Source organism: Solanum lycopersicum, chromosome 2, assembly GCF_036512215.1.
Source record: "Solanum lycopersicum chromosome 2, SLM_r2.1".
NCBI classification, from domain to species: Eukaryota; Viridiplantae; Streptophyta; class Magnoliopsida; order Solanales; family Solanaceae; genus Solanum; species Solanum lycopersicum.
Window position 1 is genome coordinate 70,921,479 of NC_090801.1, and position 16,405 is coordinate 70,937,883.

At 32.8% G+C, this 16,405-nt stretch overlaps 2 protein-coding genes across 4 annotated transcripts; one reads left to right on the forward strand and one right to left on the reverse strand.

The window, feature by feature from the left end:
• The first annotated feature begins 925 nt into the window (after window positions 1–925).
• On the forward strand, window positions 926–3,476 carry LOC101264397 (lysine histidine transporter 1-like). The gene is made up of 8 exons (XM_004233545.5): window positions 926–1,121; window positions 1,201–1,358; window positions 1,432–1,821; window positions 1,899–2,292; window positions 2,388–2,493; window positions 2,561–2,652; window positions 2,722–2,790; window positions 2,863–3,476. Exons 1-8 carry the CDS (start codon window positions 1,092–1,094, stop codon window positions 2,959–2,961), a joined length of 1,338 nt encoding a protein of 445 aa, XP_004233593.1. The 5' UTR covers window positions 926–1,091; the 3' UTR covers window positions 2,962–3,476.
• Window positions 3,477–4,101: 625 nt separating this feature from the next.
• On the reverse strand, window positions 4,102–12,538 carry LOC101248346 (transcription factor GTE8). Of its 3 annotated transcripts, XM_010317632.4 has the most exons (12): window positions 12,342–12,538; window positions 12,175–12,216; window positions 7,319–8,584; window positions 7,167–7,215; window positions 6,935–7,066; window positions 5,838–5,905; window positions 5,658–5,721; window positions 5,288–5,371; window positions 5,059–5,159; window positions 4,901–4,967; window positions 4,672–4,802; window positions 4,102–4,589 (listed from the first exon to the last, which is right to left on the reverse strand). In XM_010317632.4, exons 3-12 carry the CDS (start codon window positions 8,525–8,527, stop codon window positions 4,317–4,319), a joined length of 2,178 nt encoding a protein of 725 aa, XP_010315934.1. In that variant the 5' UTR covers window positions 8,528–8,584; window positions 12,175–12,216; window positions 12,342–12,538; the 3' UTR covers window positions 4,102–4,316. The 3 variants fall into 3 exon arrangements, with proteins under 3 accessions (XP_010315934.1, XP_010315935.1, XP_004231798.1); XM_010317633.4 differs by lacking the exon at window positions 12,175–12,216; XM_004231750.5 differs by having other exon boundaries at window positions 12,175–12,538.
• Between the last annotated feature and the right edge of the window lie 3,867 nt (window positions 12,539–16,405).

Below are 16,405 nucleotides of genomic sequence, written 5' to 3' on the forward strand. Positions count from 1 at the left end.
TATTAAATCGTTGACAATTTTAGTGAAGCTTCATGATGCAAGTTAATATGATTATATAATTAGTAATAGTGTATTATTATAAGTAGTTTAAAAAAAAAGTTTTTTACAAGTGATGATAAATTTTATAAAGTATTTTTAAAATTATAACATTTAAAATATATGTGCAAACACGTGAATATAAATACTCATAGACAGAAAAATAAAAGAAACGAAAGAAAAAAAGAGGAAGAAGTCAAATTTTGAATTTTGATTAGTTGAGGTATTTATGAGGTTGAGAGATTTAAGGAGTAAATTGAGTGGATGTGGTAAAAAGAGATAAGGTGTAGATTTGTATGGAATGTGAAAAAAGTATTCCTAAAAAAAAAAGTGCTTCATAAACAATATAAACGAAATGATAACCGTTTTAAATTTAAATTGTAGTCAAAACTTAGTTATATAATTTTTTCTTTTTAAATAGCTTTATAAAAAAGTATTTTTGAAAAATATTTTAATAAGCAAATTCTATTTGGCTAATGATTTTTCAAAATATACTTTGAGCGTCAAATTATGAAAAAATATGACAAATATCAATGCATTTTTAATATCAAAATTATTTTTTAAATATTTTTTATAATTTTTAATTAAGTATTTATACATATTCAAAATTTTAAGTTATATTATATATAAATGAATAAAAAATAAATTAAGTATTGGTATATTTTAACATAATGATTTAAATATAATTAAAGATGTATACATTCCTTATTAAAAGAACAGTTCAACAAACTAGCCTGTCAACTTCATTTTTTGAAAATAAAAATATATATTTTTCTAGTCAAACATGCTCCAATAGTCAACGGTGACAACACTTTGTTTTAGAGATACATTCTCATTTAATTTGGTAATTAAAAAAAGGCATACATGTGAGGCGTAGAGTAAATGGAGAGTGTGTTTAACTGAATTGAGACACATTCGGATTTTAAAACAAATTTATGTTGGATATATTTTCCATAATTTTAAAAAATATATAAACGTGTAATATCTTAAGGAATTCATAATTAGAAGCGATTGCAATCTTCATAACAACTTGTATCACAAATAGTCACAACAATATGCCAGCTACATCACCACAGAAAAATTCGGTACTGCAATCTGTGTTTTGTATATATTTTTGTTTATTAATGTGAAATCGTTTATAAGACTATGAATTGAATTTGCCAGCCTGATGGAAGAACGGAAGAACAAAAGAAGATCGATGAATGGCTTCCGATTACTTCTTCTAGGAATGCAAAATGGTGGTATTCAGCATTCCACAATGTTACAGCGATGGTTGGTGCTGGTGTTCTGGGTCTTCCATATGCCATGTCAGAGCTGGGATGGTAAGTAATTACTGACTGATTAGCAATTAATTAGATTAGCTTTGTTTAATTTCGTGATTTGATTTATGGGCAGGGGACCTGGTGTAGCAGTGATGTTTATATCTTGGGTTATCACTTTATACACTCTATGGCAAATGGTTGAGATGCATGAAATGGTTCCAGGGAAACGTTTCGATAGGTATCATGAACTTGGGCAGCATGTTTTTGGTAAAAAGTTGGGGCTATATATCGTGGTGCCTCAACAATTGGTTGTTGAAGTTGGCCTTGACATCGTTTATATGGTGACTGGAGGAAAATCATTCCAGAAGATCCACAATTTAGTCTGCACTCCTGGAAATTGCATAGAAATCAAACTCACCTATTACATTATGATATTTGCCTCTGTACATTTTGTGCTATCTCATCTTCCCAATTTCAATGCCATATCTGGTGTGTCTTTGATTGCAGCTATCATGTCTTTAAGGTAAGTTTTATTTATTTAGGACATGTACCGACAGTTTTATTTACTTGTTGAGTATGCATGCATGTCTTGTTCAACAGTTACTGTACAATTGCTTGGGCAGCTTCACTTGAAAAGGGTGTACAAGCAGATGTGAATTATGAGTACAGGGCTAAAAACACAGGGGAAGCAATTTTCAATTTTTTTGGTGGATTGGGAGAAGTGGCTTTTGCATACGCAGGTCATAATGTGGTGTTGGAGATTCAAGCTACCATCCCTTCAACACCTGAGAAGCCTTCTAAAGGACCTATGTGGAAGGGAGTTGTTGTTGCTTACATTGTTGTGGCTCTATGTTACTTCCCAGTTGCACTTATCGGCTATTATACATTTGGGAATTCAGTATCAGACAACATTCTCATCTCATTGAACAAACCTACTTGGCTCATTGTACTTGCTAATGCCTTTGTTGTTATCCACATCATTGGGAGCTATCAGGTTAAACATCCATTCTCCTCTCTCCATTACCTCTCTCTATGTCTTTATTTTTTAATATACATACAAACTCACTCAAATGTATCTCTCCTGTGTAGCTCTATGCAATACCAGTGTTTGACATGCTTGAGACTTACCTGGTAAAGAAACGTAGATTCAAGCCAACATGGTACTTGAGATTTGCTAGCAGAAACCTTTATGTTGGTAAGTTTGCCTTCATTTCTTGTGTCCCATCCCATACAATCAAATTTGTAATGCCTGTTGCTTGCAGCTTTCACAATGATAGTTGGAATCATCTTCCCATTCTTTGGGGGACTTCTTGGATTCTTTGGAGGATTTGCTTTTGCCCCAACAACATATTTTGTAAGTTTCCTCCTATTTCCCCTTGCCAAATCTAGAATGGCTGCACTAACACTACCTTTTTTTCTTTAGCTCCCTTGCATCATGTGGCTTTCAATCTACAAACCAAAGAAATGGGGTCTCTCTTGGACTACTAACTGGGTATGGTTATGGTGCACTTAATTTTCATTTTTTCAGCTTAAAACTGCAACTAATTAGCCAAAATAATGACAGATTTGCATAATACTGGGAGTTCTGTTGACTGTTTTGGCACCAATCGGCGGTCTAAGGAACATCATTATACAAGCCAAGGACTACGAATTTTTCTCTTAGAGCCTGTTTAGCTCAGCTTAAAAACTGGTCAAACTGACTTAAAAGCTGGTTTTTGACTTATTTAGCTGTTTGGCAATACTCAAAACAGCTTATTTTAAGTTAAAAAAAACTTATTTTAAGCCAAAAGTTAAAAGCTGGGATAGGGGTGCTTTTTTTTTTTTAGCTTATAAGCTGTTTTAAGTTGACCACATATTTATCTTTCTTTTATCCAAACGCATAACTGCTTATTTTAAAAACAAGTTTCAGCACTTTTAAAAGTACTTTTTTAAAGCTGCTTTTATTAAGTCCATCGAAACGGGCACTTAGTCTTCCATAGCTTCATCTTATGTTTATCCCATAACTTCATCTTATGTTTCTCCAAGTCCAGAATTCATCGCTCTTATTCTCTCTGTCCCTATTTAGTTGTACACTTAAGAAGTGACACCAATTATTATCATAGGTTAGTTACAGTTTTACCTTTTAACTTAATAGATTATGCAACTCCTTAAATATAATAAATGTATTTTTTGGTTCCAAAAATCATGAATTACAACTTAGTAATATTAGAAATTTTCTAGAATTAATTAAGAGTATATTAGAAAAAATTTATTGTCCTTTCTTGATTTGTTAAAATGGACAATTAAATAAAAATAAATATAAAAAAAATATGAATAAGTAAATAAAGACATTAATCAAGTCCGTTTCTTTAGGTATATACAATAATGTAAATTTTAAGAATCCATTTACTTTTCATGAATGTTTTTTCCCGTCTACTTATACTTCTTCTACCCGCTTTTTACTCTATTTCCCATGAAAGAAATCCCCACCATTCAACTCCAAAATTTCATGTTTACACTAGTCTTTCAACGTTAAGTCTAAAAGTTCACGATACAAATGAATTTAACTAAAGTTGAACCAGAAAATTTTCTGATAATTACTTTTAAAAAAATGAAAATTTTTCGATCTCATTCACAACTGCAGATAGAAATTCTAATTATATCATTGTCATGAAACAAGCTGATACTTGCATATTTATCGTCCGTAATTTCTAAAAAGACTACCGGTCTAACCTGGGCCCTCATAATTAAACACTAATACTGAATGGATAATAAGATTAAAAATGCAAAGCTGAAAATCAGAAAAGGCGAAACAGCATAGGACTTCCACACAATTCTATTTTTTTTTTTTTTCCTTTTCTCACATCCAATTGCAAACTGAATTCCAAATCAACACTTCCCATTATCTGTAACTTTTTTTTTTTTTTTTAGAAAAAGAAAATCGGGTTTCTAGGTGGAAAACGGATTCATGTTACTAAACCAATCACATATTCTGGAATGCTATGATACAGCAACACATTGGGGCAGAGGGTAATAGCTTTAATCAATTTCACCTTCCTCAACATCAATAGGATCATCACTTTGAAGAGTAGCCAGTTCACATTCTTCCTCGTCATCATCCATCTTCATGTACAACCCAAGTTGCTCCAAGGGATTACTGCCTCCAAATTTGAAGGTACCTAATCCATCCTGGGAATGATCTGGACTGGTCTCGTCTACCGAGCTGTGTAGCTGCTCGGAAGGAACAGCAGTCAGCATCTCCAAATCCTCAAGGAACTTTGAATTCTCATTAATCTCTACAGTCTTTTCCATCTGCAAAAACAAAATGGAAGTCCCGTTTGATATTCTAACGGAAGCACTTGACCTTCTACGACGTGATATATTTTCTACCCACCTGGAGTAACGCCTGTCTTGCTGCTTCTCTATCGAGCTCTCTCCTTCTCTTAACCTCAGCTGCAGCTTCCACTTCTGCACGTCTTTGAGCTTCTTCAGCAGCTTTCGCTTCTGCTTGCAGCTTAGCTTTCGCTGATCACGGAAATTAACATTATAGGGCTATCAATTTACATAAAAAAAAAAAAGAATTTTCTTCCATGTTGAATATTGGGAATTTGGGTTGGGGATACCTTTCCTCCTTTGCATCTCAAGCTCCTCCCTTTCACGACGAAGTTTCTCCGGATCACCCTTCTCGACCTATGTAGCAAAATTACAGGATGGACTGACAAGATGGTCAAAATAAATGGAAAAGGCAGTAGAATGCCTATAACAAGCAAAGGATACCCACCTCAACAAGTGTCTTCTCTCGAGCTTTTAAAATTGTATCCGCAAATCTGTTCTTCAGGAGAGCAGCCCTATAGAGCTTTCCAGGGGAGACCCTACTCTCTCCTAATGTTAAAATACAACACATGAACCCACAAATTAATAGAGACAAAGGAAATAAACCAACTTTTCTTACGTTACCTTTTTATCTTTAACAATAAATACAGAAAAACAGTTTTCACTTCTCAACTCACCATCTTGATATGCTGCTTCTGAGTCAACAGAGAACGGCATTTGCTGAGAACTTTGTTCCAGCTGGTCAAGGCTGTCGATAGAGTCTAGAGATAAACAAGGAGTGAGATAGCAACATCTATGTAGTCAAGAAAAAGACAACAAAAAAACCTGACTACAGGATCTCAGACCACCAGAGAACTTAAATATTTCATAACCTAACACTCAGATCCCCTAATAACCATTCTATAGTATTCTGCAGATTCATGCACTTCCTACATTTCAGATAAGTACTCAGTTCCAAATAAAATGATAACCATCAACAGAGTTCTTTAATATATTAAATCAGCAGAGAAATACTTATCAAGAAATCACAATCAGAATAGAACTCACGATTTCCATCAGCTAAACTATTGCCAGCTTCCTTTCCACCTGTCTTTACTGGAGAACTGTGATCCTGTGATCGAACACCAGCACAAAAAGATGTATTAGGTTTCCAAATACTCTAAAGCTGATCTAATGGCAATAAACACCATGAGGGTTTATTTAGAAGCTATTGTGATCTCTCTTCACCTGCTCAGCATGATCAGGTGTTCTTTGAGTTTCAGACTCGTCATCAGAAGAACTACTAGAATCTGAATCTGGATGGAAGGGAGATGAAAGAACAAGTTAAGACAGTATTCAGAATTCTAACTTCAAACAATGAGTAAAGCAATCCCTTCTAAATCAGCAGTTCCAAGTCGCCTAATATTGAGAGATAACACTACACTTGTATGGATGGACATGAAATTTGGAACATTAAACTTCATCTAAGTTTTATCAAAGAAAATAGAATATAGAATAAATTCATTCAAGAAGCACAGTACAAATGATGAAAAAGTTTAACGGAAACTGAAAAGGAAAGCTGGGCAAGAGAAGTAAAAAATAATAAAGTAGCACCAACACGAACTTCAAAAATGAAATAGGTCAAGCTAAGTTTCAACACACACGAACATATGACTAGAATAACTTCAAACTTAATGTAGAGAAAAATCTATGAACTTCTTGAATGCAGTAAATGCAGGGCCACAAGCATCCACTTTTTTTAGCAATCATGCAACATTGGCAGCCAGGGTTGCCAGTTATTTGGCAAACCACTTGACCGGAAATTGACGGGTACTCAAAAGAAAAAGAAAAAGAGAGCAAGTAATAGGTGTTCTGAGCAAGTAATGTTGATTATGACAAGCTTGACTTGGTAGATTTCTCCAAAAATATTACCGATGCAGCAAAACTAATTAGAACCTCATTATGTAGTGCAATGAAGAACTAGGAAAGGAGATACAAGATCAACAACAGAAAACCTGAAATAGAATAGTTTAGCTTATTTTAAAGGAAACAATTCAGAATGTAAGAGATTCATCAGACTACAACAATTTAGAATGTTCAAAGATTCACAGTTCATCAAAATTAAAAGGGAACCGAGCACACCCCACAATATGGTAAAAATAGTCCGATGACTTGATAGCTATAAAATTCATTTTACCAGCCCTAGAAGATAAGACAATGTAGATATGATATGAACAGGATATGTCACCAGAAAGCGGATCATTGAAAAAGTAGGATGCACTACAAGAATGTCCAAGAGAAACAAAGCAAAGAGTATCAATGAGTCAATAAACAATTTGAATTACCATTGGGACCCCCTGTATTTATACGTTCATCTCTTTTGGGATCCGTATCTTTTTCGATCTCAAGTGAAGGATAACTGGAGACAGGAGGCTCATTTCCACCAATATCGACCTCCTCATCAACATGGTCATTATCTGTATATTTTTCCAGTATTTAGAAGGAAAATCATTGAAGTTCAAAATCTAACACCAAACAACTAATAGCGTGGATGAAATCAAAAGAGCGAGTAAGAACCTCCTCCTAGGTGCATGGATGAATTACTAAGCCCCAATTCATTTGGCAGCTGAAAAAACAATAAGAGAGAACAATAATTCATTAACATCAAACACTGGTGGAGAGTCCATTCTACATTGTACGTGAAGATGTATTCTTTGACGGCAAACTACCTCTATCTCACAAGGTTCAGCTCTTGCATTGCCTTTTTGTTTCTCTAGCAAAAACTTATCTAGAAGCGCCCGTAACGTGAACAGAGTATCATCAGAGAGAATATCAATGTCAATCTCAATGTCATCTTCTTCAGTTGCTGTTCCATTTGAACTCAATTCCTTCAAAAACTCAAGGATGTTGTCGGGTAGATCACCAAGTGAAGCTTCTAATTCACCACTAAGTTTATGTTTCTCTTCATCGGTCATCTTGGATTTAGGAGGTTCTGGCACAACTACATGCTGCGTTGGAGAAACTCTCCTCTTCTTTGAAGCAGATCCATTTTCTTCATGCAAGCCTGATTTTTCTTCCACTAATTCAGCATGGTTAGTAGGCAGCTTTTTCTCAATAGTTTTCCATCTCAGTTCAAAAAATTTGCTCATCTCATCAGCCATGACATTTACAATATTACCAGGGGGGTTGTAGGTCAATGCATTTGAAAACATCAGTCTAACATCAGCAAGAAACTCCCGTGGAGTCGAGTAAGCACCTGAAGTCAGCCTCTTATTTATTGTCCCCAAATCCATTGGGTGTTTAATGACAGTGAAATAGTCGGGAATGTTCAACTTAACTATGTCAACAGGTTCATTAAATACACCCGCATTACGATGTGACAACAACTTTTTCAACAAGTTCTCACACTGTTTCATCAATGTTGCATTTGAACGGGATGGTACTGAAGCAGGCTTAACAGATTTAAACCTGCCTGACACCTCCCTGCTCTGGCCTCGTGTCTTCTGAGCGGAAGGGTTTGACTTTTTTCCAAACCCAGGGTTTCCTGCAGATCTCTTCTTGCTTGCTAAAGGGAGCCCTTTCTGTGCATTGCTACAGCTAACAATATCACTAGAAGATGAAACTGCAATTGCACTTGTCCTATAAAACTCAACTTTCTTTTGAAGAAGTCTAATTTGTTCAATATCAGATGTCAATTGCAGAACCAAGTGTTTCCTCTCAGATGGTGACAGCTTGGATTGCAGTATAACATGGATGGGCACAGCGAAACCATCATGTGAAGAAGAATTTATGTTTATCCATCTCTGCTGAGGAGCAATTGAATGTCCTGAAACAGAGATTCTAGCATCGAATCTCCCTGAACTGCCAGAGCCCTCCGATCCATAATTAGTGGCAAAACCAGCAGAACCACCTCCAGGCAACTTGTCTTTCCTAGCCATCCACCAGACTGCAGAATATGCACTACTTGGCCGCAGCAAAAAATGGATTTCTCCGACCTATCACAAAAGAAGAGAAGTTCTCAGAAAACCAATCCTGAAACCAGCCATAAAACCTAAAAGCTCTACATTGGCAGGAATTCCTATATATATATATATGAAGAGCTCCACAAGTAGAATGTTGAGATTACAACATTTCCAATAAAGTTCTATTCAGAAATTTTCAGTTTTAAAGTTCAGTCCCACCTAACAAAATTTCCTCTTTCCTCTTACAACCTCATTTCTAGTTGTCCCGTGTCACATCAGTGTACTGTGAGGTAATTACATAACCTCCATCACCTTTAAATCCTTAATCGCACAAAGTGTTGTTCATAAATGAAATTAATTGAGCACGTTTCTCTTATTATTTTTTTCTCTCCCTTCGTTGCTTGGTTTGTTCAATTTTGTTCTCAAATATCATTTGCTTCTCTTGTAATGTATTTGATCTTCGAGCTCTCACTAGAAATTAGCACCTGGAGCTTCTAAATATTAACCGGGGTGGAGAACACAAATTTCAAACATATCAACAATGAACGGCTTGAAATCAAAATTTCAAGCTTTCGTCACTCAGAGAAAGAAGAGGTTCGAAGTTGCTGGAACTGCTCACTATAATTCTGTTGGAGTTGATTCCTCATATGGTCACTCTACTAATAGTTATTATCTCAAATCACCTTCTTGATTTCGATAATTTTCATCAAAGAAAGTGACTTCATGAGATAGTAACTCTAGTTAAGTGACCATCTGAGAAGTCAACTCCACTTAGTTGTCTGCTCTCTTTTGATATTGTGAAGATGTTTATTGCGGGATGGACCTATGGGACTCAGCTAATTAAGATGGAGGCTATCGGGAGTGCTGAAAGCTCTCCTCCTACTCCGATTATACTTGCTCAAGGAACTCTGATGATGAACAAGGGAGATCCTTTGTTGACAGGAATTTAAACCTGACTGTCTCCGATTGATCATACCTGGATATATAGCAGACTGAATGGTCTCTGCTCAACTGCGGGAGAGAGCCAAGAGACGCAACCTACCATTTTCAGCTTTTTATTTATGACGGTTCTCGCAATGAATCACATTTCATTGTCGAGATGTGATTTCTTTTTGTGGATGTATTATTTGTAAAAATACTCGTAGGATAAATATGATGGTGATCAGGGTTATGACATCAACTTGGTCCTCAAGTGATGAGCAGCGCAGGTTAGTTACTAAGCTGAATTAGAAATTTGCATCTAGTTTACCTATCACCTTTGCTAAAACTCATGTTTCAATTGTTCCTCACACAAATAAGCCCCAGCAAGTACTTGTTGCTTTCCTATCTTGTTTCGCTTTTGATAACATTTAGCTATAAAGTGATGAAGGTCTCAGGGGCTGATAAAAAGAATCATGTGAGGGGCTATTACTGAAACCTCCTTGCAAAATAGATTAGTTGAGGTACAATGGTCCAGGGAAAGTTATTTAATACATGATTCATCAGAAGGGCACTTCTCTGCCCTAGCCATTAAGAAGGGACATATAAGGTATTACGTGGCTTCCATTAATTGAGGAAGGCTGAAAATAGGTTCAAGTGTTTGATACCTGTCAAAAGTGCAAAGCAGAGGATGTGACATACCTAGGTTTCCACAAACCCTACCAATTCTAGAGAAAGCAAAGGAGTACGTCGTCATGGATTTAATAAAGGGGCGGCCAAGTCAGAGGGTAACACCATCTTTGTGATTGTAGATTGTTATTATAACACACAAACTCGTATTTTTTCATTGACACGCTCTTCACTGTTTTCCAAGTTGCTAGAGTATTCTCAGACAATAACCTGCATGGACTACTCACATCATCGACCCTGCAGATGAGATCTTTTCGAAAGGAACCTTTTAAATGAATGCAGGTCAAACAACAACAAAGTTTTTCTACCCTTCACGAATAGATGGATAGCCCAAGGAAATCGACAGCTGCCGAGAGAACCATATGACATACACGAATGTCCACAACTCCGCTTAAAAAATAATAGGAAGCCATCTGCTTAGATTACAACCCAATAGGAGGAGATCAGTGGTTATCAGAAGGACCATTAAGCTACCCAAAGCACTTTGAACCTTATCAAGCTACTAAAAGCCCCAAAGTCTGCATTTTCCTATCTCTTCTAAGTAAGGTAACAGTGTGCACTTCTAATGGCATCCATAAGTAAAGCCTATAGACATACTCGATCAAATTTGTCAACAAGGAATATGCTGCAACAATGCAAGTCTGGTTACCAGAAAGCCACATTATGTGGCGAATCTAGGGATCTACAACACGGATGCACCACTAAAACAAAATTAGTGGGAATTGATCTCTAGTCCTCTAAATAAGTAAACCAACCTTCAACAGATCGAAACATTTAGTCTTCTTCTTGTAGCATGAGCGTCAACATATAATATTATACAAATGTTAAAATATATACATAAATTACTCAGTTACGAGAGACCACAAATTCACATGCCCCAACTTTTCCCCCATCAATTTGCCCCTGACTACATTGGAAAAATACAGTTTTAACGTCCTCTATTTCCTGATTTCACCCTGAGGACAAGGCATAACTGAATGAGGAGGGAAAGCAATGGAGCTATGAAGCGCTCGAAGAATAGTATGTATTCATTATGAAAGTTTGGAATGAAGACACATTTAGAAACTTCCAGAATTATAGTCCATTTATCCCATGTAAGGAAAATGAACCCCAAGAGCTTAAGGATTTGATTTATAAGCACCTAAGAATTTGGTTTTACAGTAACACATGAGATGGATAGTAGGCACTAGTCACGAGTTATTGGTGAACCAAGTTCAGTTTTCAAGTGGAGACAGGTAAAGGGGCAACCTCATTTCCACATAGTAGATAGAATTCCATGAGAAAACATTGGTTCTAAGAAAATAGCCAGACTGCCACTATGAACCCCTGGTCTGTAGCTTCATTCATTTGTCGAAGTCCTACTGCAAACTTAGGGATAACAGCCCATTATCATTGTTTATGTCAACCCCAATTTGAGTTCAAGGTCGATATTTTCAGGGTCATGTCTAACCTTAATCGGAGCTCAGGTCCTCGAGAATCCACATACTGCCAAGGGAGAACATTCACTTCTTCTCAGACCTATCTATATTGATGCCACAACCAGTATCACTTTAGCTGCTCGGAATTGCGATGTGAGGTAGAACTTCAGCTATGTTTTTCAATTCTCTCTCTTATCTTATCATTGATCTTTAAATTGTAGCTACAAATTCTGTTATATATATATATATATGGGGGCTAAAACTCACCGAATAAAATCCAAAGAAACAAAGTGTTTCCCCATGAATAATTGGTCAGTAATCAAAAAAAAAAACTGAGGTGTAATATTAAATTGCAAGTGCATTCAAAACCACTAGTTTTCTTGAATTGAAAAACTAACGAACTTTATCATGAAAAATTAACATATGGGCAATACAAATTGAATATATAAAGCTAATCAATCTTCATAATTCATCCGAAAACAAGACAGTTACACAGAGTCCTCACTATTTTCACAGCTTCAATCTGACGCAACTGGCTATTCCAACAAAAAGGAAAACTAAGTAATTAACAAAGATTCGCTTGGTAATACAAATTACCTTTGCTTAATCAGCTCCTGATCCTGGCGGCAACGCCCAATACTAAATAATTCGAAGAAATACAGATGAAAATTCAAGAAGAAGAAGCCGTAAATATCAAAACAGCAAACCCTAGAATTGTGAAATTTAACCCAATTTGAGCCCCAAAACCTACAAGAAGTGCGAACCTTTGAACAAATAATAGGGCGACCGCTGTGATCACACGGCAAGCTGAAAGCTCCAAGCACCACTTCTTCAATCAGATATATTTTTTTTTTCTATCACTATGAATTTTTCTTTTTCTTTTTTTTTTTTGGTTCTTTCTGTTAAGAGTGAGGGAAGTAAAGAAAACGGGTTTCTCGAAACGCTAACATCTTTAAAATAATAAGGAGAATTGTTGACTTATATAACGACTTCGGGAGAAATCTCAACCGTGCAATATATGGCGGCTTATCCAACGGATGATATTATTTTGTTCTTCCATACTAAAGATCTGGATCATTATTTATGATTTTTATATTGTTTTTTGCAAATTAGAAGATTCTGAATCTATTAGGATCCTTAAATAATCAAACAAAAAAGAGTCTCATATACTCTTTAACTTTATTATTTAGAACAGATATATTTCTTGTTATAACAGTAATTTATATATATTTTTATTTATAAATAAATGACTAATATATAATTTTTCTTCTAACGAAAATGGAAAAAAATATAATTTTAATTTAACTTTATTTTTCTAGAAAATCTAATCTTATATGAGTAAATTTAATCCTCGTCAAACATATATTTTTGATTTTTTTATTTCAATAACTAATTTAGAATTATTTTTGATAATCAAATTTATTTATGTTTCATGAATATTCTTGTAAAACTTATTGTAGATGACCAATTTTTTTCTTCGAATACAAAAATCAAATTACGATATAGACAAAAAAGAATAGTTAAAAAAATTTCTTTAAACTAAAGAACGAAAGAAAAAAATAAAATAAGAACAAGAAGCTCAAATAATTATAGTAATAGAAGTCAAAAATAATTTATGTATGAAAAAAATAAAAATACACCTTGAACTTTGATAGGAGAATCATATATACCACTATTTTTTTAACTTCCGTTAAATGAAGGGTATAAGTGAGCTCATTTTGTAAAGGTAAGTAAATGCGAGTCGTTTATATAACGATAAGAGTATATATGAGCTACTTTCATAACGAGAGATATATCAACTTCAAATAGCAAAATTGAAGAATATATCAGACTCTTTTTCTATGTACAAATAAAAAAAGTGTGTTGTTTGATCTTTGGACCCGGGAAACAATTTTCTTTCTAAGATTAAAAACAATGATCTATTCGATGTCAACTTGAAATAGCAAAATTAGATTCGTATTTTGCTTTCAAAGACGATTTATTATTTAGCAATAGTAGGACTCATGTTCAATTTCTCTGTTAGCAAAATCAGATTCGTATTTTGCTTTCAAAGACGATTTATTATTTAGCAATAGTAGGACTATTTTCTTAAGGTGGCATGTTCAATTTCTCTGTTTTATTTTTTCTTTTTTTAATTCCTTTTAAAAAAATATTTATTTTACCAATTGTCAAATGGTATGTGTTATATTCAAAATTACAAAATTTTAAAAGTTAATTTATTTTCTTAAACTCTAAATTTTTTATATACCAAATTACTTACTTTCTTTATGGTAGTAATTTGAGATTTGCGTGATTTTTTACTCTTAAAAAAAAAGTAAATATGTCAAACTTATATATGTGCAAAATTAAACTCCATAAACTAAGTAAATATCTTATATCAATTTCTTTTCAGTTAGCTATATAAAACGTCATGTTGAAATAACTAAAGATTCATAAGTTACTGCGTTAGTTGATTGATTTGGATATATGTTCGAAATCCTGCATCTGCCAAAAGTTACTGATCCATTAGTTAGTTAGAAGGTTATTTCAGACTATTAGTTGATGGTAGTTAGTTTACCTCAATTACTGTTTTGATAAATCAATTAGTAGATTAGATATTTTCTTCTTTCTTCTTCTGGTTTTTATATAACTAGTAAACTTAGCCGCGCTATGTGCGGTGTATAAAATTTTTTATTTATTTTTATTTTTCAAATTCAAATGGATTAGCTAATAAATTTTATATTTAAGATTAGTAATTTCAATTCAATTCATAAATTGATTTTATCAAAAAAAAAATATCCTAGCTGTACGGTCAAACACCTATATTTTTTTTGGTTGAATAGTACCTATTCTTTTATGTTAGTTATAATATATAATTAATAATTTATGACTTTATTATCCATTTGAATTAGTTCTCAAGATTAAATATGGTCAACTTTAATATTTATTAAAAATTTAAGGTGAGATTTTTAGTCTCTTAAATTTTTTAAAAAACATCAAAAGAATTAAAATAGTAACAAATTCAAAAACCATCTTAGAAATATGAAAAATTATTTGTAATAGATAAGCTACCTATAATTTGAAGACTTGAAAAAGTACTTCAATATTGTACAATTACCCCCTCAATCTATGCCCGAAATCTCAGAGACACACTTATACTATACTAAGGTCCTATTACCCCCTGAAGTTACTTTATTAATAATTTTCTATCCCTCTTCGGCCTACGTGGCACTATCTTGTGCGTCCAACATTGGTTTACTTTTTTTTCAAGTTAGTGTCACGTAAGCCAAAAAGGGATAGAAAATTGCTTATAAAATAAGTTTAGGGGAGGGGGTAATAGGACCTTAGTATAGTATAAGTATGTTTCTGAGATTTCGAGTATAAGTTGAGGGGGTACTTGTGCATTTTTCCATATTTATATATTAAAATTTATAGTTTTCTCTCTATATGTTGATTCTTTGGAAGGAAAATAGGTGATACTTGAGTTTAGTTCAGTAAAATAATTTTTAGTGATATAGAATCAACATAAAAATAATATATTATTGTTAAAATACATAATAAAATAAGTAATAAATGAACAATTATAAATGAATGATAAAAGGTTTTATGTTAAGATTAAAAGAAAAACTTATATGTCTAATAAAAACTTATGATTAGACTCTTGAATTTTTTTTAAATAGGGTAAATATAAAAAAAATTGTTCACAAATAATATGAATATTTATAATTATTAACGATAGATAATATTTTCATATAATTAAAGTGTAAGTGAAAAAGTTAAGTAAATTTTTAGAATCATTATAATGGAGGATGAATGGTTAAGTAATAAATATATTTGAAATAATTATCTGTATTAGTTTTTTCCTTAATAAATTCTCTTCTATAATTCTACATTTTTTTTAAATTTATTTCAACACTATTTTTTAGTCTACTTTTTTTCTTATTTTATTTTTTATTTTTTTTAGTCTTTGCTTATTTAACTCCATTAAGAAAATACTAACAATTAGCATCGTAATTAAGAGAATCAAGTTTGCTCGTCTTTAGTATTTTTACTAATATATATATATATATATTAAAAACAGTAAAAATTAGCATCGTATCTAAATTTAATCAAGTTATAGCTTGTCTTTAGCTTTTTATTAATTTAAGTAAAATGTTTAAAATGAATTATCTTAACTAAATTTTTATTATATTTTTCATGATTCATATTTTATTGAAAATTTAAATATAACTTCATAATAATTTTGACTATTTCCCGCCGCTAAGCGTATCTACAAATATATTTTAATATTTTCAAGAATTGTTTTTGTCTTACTTTTATTAATGATCTTGCTCTTATAATTTCATGAAAAAAACAAATCAATTATTCTCTTTTATATATCTTATTTTATAACATTCTTATTAGAAGTAAAAATAATTACACAAAGCAGTCTTTGTCGATAGATTTTGCATTACAAGATTAAAGTAGACATTAAGCTTAATATAAATATATTTGGTTAGAAATGTTTTTTCGATGTGCTTTTAAGATGTCACAAATTTAAACATTAAGTAATTTGGGGTTATGAAGGTATAAATTTGGGGTTATAATTAAGTATAGAGATTATGAAAGATGAAGAGGTGTGAATTTATGATAAAAATTAAATTAAAAATAAATATATAAAAATAAGAGAAAAAGTATAAAAAAAAAGTTATATATTTTTTTAATAAACAGTAGTATGTTTAAATAAAACCCTCCACCATTTTTATGGTTTGATTTTATTATATGCCATATTTTCTTTTTACCTCATTTTAGAAATTTCAAATTATTAAAAATCTCCAAATATGCTTCTACTAATAAACATTAATTTTAG